At 41.2% G+C, this 6,926-nt stretch overlaps 1 protein-coding gene across 1 annotated transcript; it reads right to left on the bottom strand.

Moving 5' to 3' along the window:
• Positions 1–4,415: 4,415 nt before the first annotated feature.
• phlda1 (pleckstrin homology-like domain, family A, member 1) lies at positions 4,416–6,554 on the bottom strand. Its single transcript, XM_039660813.2, has one exon. It carries the CDS (start codon positions 6,380–6,382, stop codon positions 5,945–5,947), a length of 438 nt encoding a protein of 145 aa, XP_039516747.1. The 5' UTR covers positions 6,383–6,554; the 3' UTR covers positions 4,416–5,944.
• Between the last annotated feature and the right edge of the window lie 372 nt (positions 6,555–6,926).

The following is a 6,926-nucleotide window of genomic DNA, read 5'->3' as shown; positions in this document are numbered from 1 at the left end:
GCCTCAAGTAAAGTGTTAATAGAGGCATATTCCTCTAAGGGAAGTCTGTTTTTACTTCTAGATAAGAAGTGTTTGCTCACTCACTGATGTAAATCACCAGCATGATCATGTGTCTTATTCTGGTCGCCAGCGCTTGATATGGGCAAGGTGACATTCTGTATCTAATCTGACTTCCTGTCTGCGGACTGAGGGGCGGCAGCAGCTGTGCTAATGAAGACTGGTGACTGGCTTCAGGGTGAATGGGAACAGGTGCATGCTGGAGGGGGGAGAGAGAGAGAGAGAGAGAGTGAGAGTGAGAGAGAGAGAGAGAGAGAGAGAGAGAGAGAGAGAGAGAGAGAGAGAGAGAGAGAGAGAGAGAGAGAGAGAGAGAGAGAGAGAGAGAGAGGGCCCTCTGTTCCAGAGATCACTCACCCATAAGAGACACAAGGGCCAAAGTCAAGTGTTACGACAGGAGATTTAAAGTTAGCTGTTCAACTGTTCAGCTACAATATTTCATATTACTTCTGAAAATATTTAGATAACACATCTGAAATATTACGTTAAAGGAATGTTCTTAAAGGGATAGTTCACCCAAAAATGACAATTTTGTCATCATTAACTCACCCTCAAGTTTTTCCAACCATGTGTAAATTTCTTTCTTTTGCTGAACTACAAAAAAGAAGATATTTTGAAGAATATGGGTAACCAAACAGGCCCAGGGCTCATTAATGTGACTTCCAAAGTGGAAAAAGTATAAAATATTTGGGTGAACTAACCCTTTAAAAAAAGGAATATTAAGACAGTTTAATGGTAGGCTAATATTACTTTACCATTAGCCTAATATGTGCTTTAAAAAAATATTAACTTCAGTGTTTTGTTTGTTTTCACGAACTTAAGTCGGAAGACAGGTTCACACGGAGATTGGTAGACTATTTAATACACGGTTATACTGTTCGGTTATCATTCAAAACTCACAAACGCAACTTGTGCTGTAATTAGCCTATAGGCTAAAATTAACATGAGTGTGTGTTTGTTGCTTGTTTTAGGTAACTTACATAGACGGGGACATGCAGACGCCGTGTCGAGTGACGGTTTTAGATACTGACGTCCACGAGAGATTTTGGTTTTTTGATTGTAGCCTAAAGTTACCCGATTATCAAAAATGCGATTGACCTCGTTTTTTAACGATTCATTCAGTCGAATCGAGTCCGATTCACTTCAACGTGTGATTCGATTATTGAAAATGTGATTAATTTCCGCGAACCGGTTTCTTCAAACAATTATAGCTAGCCTACTTAATGAACCGGTTAAAATAATTAATTAATATCGGTTCTTTTCACGTCACATGCAGTGCCACAAACGGAAATTTATTAATTGTTCATTCGTACCTAAAGCAGCCAATACAGTCAGTGACTGACTTTATTTACATCTCTTCCCTAAAAATCCCATTTCCAAAAATGTTCAATTTCCATAAAATGCTATTTAATCAAAGACAATTAGTTTAACAATTTGTTAAACGTTCTGCTTGTAATTAAAGAAGCCTACATTTCTCTCCCTTCGTCTAATCTTTTTATCAGCTTTTAAAATAGCCTACCAGACACTATTTATTAACTTTGTTCATCATCTGACAGGCAGCTGACTGGAAGACAACATACCCAATGTGTCTTTGTCAGCGCTTTCAACAGCCATGAAGATAATAACAAATATACTTTTAATAGCAAATATCTAACTAGGGGGTTTTCACTTGGTTAATATGACAATCATTATCATCAGCTGACATTCACAAGGGTTTTTAACAGTCTGCCTCAAGTAGCTCTGAGAATAAAGCAAATTAAAACTGTTCCAACTTTCTTATTTGCAAAACTGAAAAATATTTAAAACAAAAAATAAAAATAGAAATACACTTTTAACCAATAGGCTATATGTCTCATATGTGTCTTCATGTTTTTTAGTTAATTATATGCTTGATATAGGCCAATTTATAGTGTATAATGTCAATAGCTTAAATTGATTCATCAGACTGAATCGTTTGGGAGTTGCTTTGCTGTTGTGCTTCGAATAAAGAGCACAAGTTTTCAGAAGGTGTAGACAGCAAGACAGTTCACATGGTTCAGGATGTCATACAAAAGAAAGAAAAAAAGAGAAACACATGAAACAGATGCTGAAGTTTCACTGTCGCCCTCTGGCTCTGTCATTGGCTTGTTTTCAGCACATCTCTCCGTCCTACACCTTCTGCTATGATAATTAGCTTTGGTTTAATTCCACACGACTGCCGGAAGGAGTAAATGATTACACCGATTAACTGGCATTTAGAAAATTGCAATGATTTTGTAGCAGAAACACCGCTGAAGCTCCAGCCAAACTACAAACTTCAGTAATAAACCCGTGATTTCTGGTGTAATGATGTCATGATCGTTTATGGATCATTTTAGGAACTGATTGTGGATAAAAACGTATTCAAGTCTCATGAGGATGTATAAATGCAAAGAAACAAACAATAACCTGGTTTGTGGTCCAGAAATATGATTTTTGGAACAGGCCTGTGCAATAAATGCCATTTATGATACTGAGACAAACGGATGTGGTTCATAAACACGTGAGATCTATAAGAGGGACACATCTCAGATTACAGAGGTGTACAGGAGTAAAAATAGATAATTGGGGTGCAGAATGAGGCAGTCTGCCATTTCTACACACTCCCCTGAGAGGCCTTTGAAAGAATCTCAGCCATGCACTGAAACACACACACACACACACACTCACACATCTTTCCACCCACACTTGCTGATCAAATCCCAAATCCGAACTATGACATGACACTGAAGTACAGTAATGTGATGTAATGAAGCTGTCCTCCCCGTCTACAAAGGTCATGTGTATCCAATAACACACACACACACACACCCTTCACGGTGGCCCTGCATCGGGTGCTCGTTCTGATTTAGCGTTCGGGTTTTAATTAAGTTGGACGGCTTCTCCGGGTGCGTTCGGAGGCGTAGATGCGTGGCCAACACTTCGTCTTACTGACAGCTCTGACAGAGAAATATTATTCAAGGAAACGGCTTCCACTTATAGCTCAGGAAGACAGACGAGTGATTTGACGGCAGGAGACACGAGACGCACTGGAAACGTGAACCACACGACCTGAAACATGAGCATGTGAAGCCAAACGCTGTGCAATGGATGCAATTCATAATGCAATGCAAATATGACTTGCACTCTCAGCATCTTCTTCCACGACTCATTTTTTAGGTCGAGGCAGAGCAAGAGTTTGAAGAAGAAACCGTCACCATTTCACCGTCTAGGTTAAAGGAGTAGTTCACTTTAAAAAAAAGCACTTGATAATTTACTCACCCCCATGTCATCCAAGATGTCCATGTCTTTCTTTCTTCAGTCGAAAAGAAATTAAGGTTTTTGATGAAAACATTCCAGGATTTTTCTCCATATAATGGACTTCAATGGGAACCAAACGGTTCAAGGTCCAAAAGACAGTTTCAGTGCAAACTGCAAACTGTTCAAAGGGCTTTAAACGACACCAGACGATGAATAAGGGTCTTATCAAGCGAAACGATCGCTCATTTAAAAAAAATAAATGTTTAAGTTTTATAAGCTCAAATGGTCGCCTTGCTCTGTTCTGTGATGCACGTTCGTGACTCTCCTGTTCGAACTCGTTCATCAAAATGAATGAATCTTTTTTCGAGTCATTTGGTTCATTCCAAGTTGACTCGGGAAAAGATTCGTTCATTTTTATAAACGAGTTCGAACAGGAGAGTCACGAACACGCATCACAGAACAGAGCAAGGCGAGCATTTGAGCTTATAAAACTTAAACATTTATTTTTTTAAATGAGCAATCGTTTCGCTTGATAAGACCCTTATTCATCGTCTGGTGTCGTTTAAAGCCCTTTGAACAGTTTGCACTGAAAGTGTCTTTTGGACCTTGAACCGTTTGGTCCCCATTGAAGTCCATTATGTGGAGAAAATCCTGGAATGTTTTCATCAAAAACCTTAATTTCTTTTGACTGAAGAAAGACTTCTTTATCTAATTGATGACTAGTCTATTCTTAGGATATGGTTCACTCTAAAAAAATGCTGGGTTATTTCAACACAAATTTGGATCAAATATTGACAAACCCAGTAATTGGGATAACATTTTAAATGACATTTGGGTTTGTCCATATTTTACCCAAAATTGGGTTAAAACAACCCAGCATTTTAGACGTCTATTACATTTTCACTAACAGCCCAAATTTTGTCTTGTTTTAGCCTGGGCTGTTTAGACATCTATTAGACGTCTTTTAAACGCAAAATTGCGAGCTGGGAACCTAGTTTAAGTTAGCTTTGTTGTGTTGACATGTTTCTGGCCGAACCATGTGCATCGCCATTTGTTCTTTTTGTACCGTGAAATCCCCCCAAAATCAGCAGCAAAGACAAAGATTCAACATTCATTTGAAATGGAATGTATATTTCAAAGGTATGAAAGTGGCATTTCCATCAGAAAATGTCATTGTCACGCAGGACTCGACAGAGATCATCTGATGAATCAACAATATCCAGTTCTGTTCAGTCGCTGCATTCAACTGAGACGCTTTATGTAATGCACTATCGATCGGGACACACAGATCAGTCAGGATAGAGGCCACATTTAGTTCGGCAGGAATGAAGAGAAGACATTTGAGACTTTTCCCAGTGTTTCAACACTGCATCAAATATGGCGTCTAACACACGGACTGAGGTCACGTTCATAATTCAAATGAATGAACCTTAACAGAGTATGAGTTACGTCATGTCCACATAATCCACCCAATAACATGAAATACATTCTTTGGTTTGAAATGCAACAACGCGAACCAATAATGTATCTTCAAAAACAGCATTGGTCAAATGTGAATCTTCCATCCAAACCAGTTACAAGAATAAAAAAGTAATCAAAAAGCTTATTCTGAGATTGTGAAATGCATTAAGAGACGCAACATTCAGATATGCAAATGACCAGTTACAAAATATATACAAATAAATAGGCTATATAATCAAATGCAGAAGTGATTGATCAATAAAGATCAGGTGTTTCGGGTTTCAGGAGTCTGCAGTTTTCCACTGGATGTGTGACACTCGGGTGGTCTCTTTAAAATCCCAGCACACACACATGCAGACTGCGATCTGGACCGTGACAAATTAGCCTCTCGCTCTCCTGGAAGATATTGATCACACGTCCAGAGCCGCACAAGACTGACAAATGAAACCACGGTGTGTAGTGGAAAGTGATGATGGCACTTCTGTTCAAGACAGATGAACGGTGATGGCATTTCACATTTATAACCCATACACATAGAAGAGAGACCACGGGTTAGTTGTCACACCTTTCACTCGGGGTATTTTCAGGCAGTTTCTGTATAAATACAGACTTTAAAGTATTTGCTTCAGAAATCATATGAACATTTACACCATTACAGCCCCAAAAAAAGAAAATAAAATTAATTGGGGCATGTTGTCACAATGGGAAAATAAAATAATTCTAAAATATCAACAAAAAAATGGATTTTAATTCAATACCTCATAACAACTTGCCCCAACCTTGCATTTTTGGAGAATACAATCTCAAATCTACCTTCATTATATGCTCTCACCGTACATCCCAGCGTGATTTTACAGATAAACAAAACACAGATATTACTGTCCTTGAATGTTTGAAACCAACACGCATAAGCACTGCTAGACAATAAACCTCAGTGTGACAACTTGCCCCGGCCCCCCTACAGTCTCCGAGGCGATATTCCCGTCCGGTATATGATGATAACTCAGCCGTGATGTCTTTCAATGCATGAAGAGCGTCTGCGCGCGCGTCCAAGTGCACAAGGTGACACCGAACCGACGCCCGCGAGCTCCGCGCTCCAGCAACGCGCTTCCACGCGGGAGTGTCCCTTGATCTCGCGCACTCCGGAGAGGCTCCGCGGGTCTCACGCGTCCTACTGCGCGTTTCGGAGCATCTTCTGCGAGGAGACCATCAGCAGCTGCTGCTGCTTCTGCCGGCTGGACTTCACGGCCAGGATCGCCTGGCGGTTCTTGTACTGGACCATCTGGAGCGTGATCTCCGCGTTCCAGCCCTCGTCCTGCGGGCACCTGAAGTCGATCTCTCGGCCCTCGGACATCACCACCGTGAAGTACACGTACTTCCCCTTGCGCTCCACGCAGTCCACGGTCTTCATGTTGGCGAAGTGCAGCTCCTTCACCTTGCAGCCGGTGTCGTGGGGGTGGTGGTGGTGGTGGTGTTTGTGTGGGTGAAGCATCAGCCCGTCCTCGGTCAGCACGCAGCGCTTCTTTTTCCACAGCTGCAACAGCCCGTCACTGCGCTTCTCCAGCGCGCCCTCCTTTAGCACGCGCGCGCCGCCACCGGACTCCAGCATCTCGTCAGATCGCGCATGAAACGAGCCTGTGAGGGACTGGGTCTGGGCTCGGATTCGGGTTGGGACTGTAGCAGCCTAGGTAGGCGGACGGATGGATGTCCCGGGTCTGCGATGATCGGGACAGAGCGCGCACGGGGGTTTTCTTTCACGCGCGGACCGCCCACTGCACGCGCGCTCAACTCGGCAACATCAGCACGCGCGCGCACACACATATACAGTCGAGTTCATCATGGACTGTCTCAAACCAACCGAGGTGTCTACTAGGCAACATTTGTGGGAATCATAATCTTAATTATGTTGCATTATGTAATTTAATGCGAATATTCAAAAACAAACGTTTAACGAGATATCATAAATGCCTGAAATATGACAGTGGCATCATGTACTACAAAACATCGTGAACATATAGATTAAATAAACTGATATCTTTTTTTAATTACAACGGTCTAGTAATACCGAAAAGTATAAAACGCAAACTAACATTAAAATGAGAATTTTCTGATTAAAACAGCTCTATTAAATGACTAAGGGAATTTATATATAT

The sequence above is a fragment of the Pimephales promelas genome, chromosome 24 (genome assembly GCF_988280905.1).
Source record: "Pimephales promelas chromosome 24, fPimPro1.hap1.1, whole genome shotgun sequence".
Classification (NCBI taxonomy): domain Eukaryota; kingdom Metazoa; phylum Chordata; class Actinopteri; order Cypriniformes; family Leuciscidae; genus Pimephales; species Pimephales promelas.
This window is presented reverse-complemented; position numbering and strand designations above follow the sequence as displayed.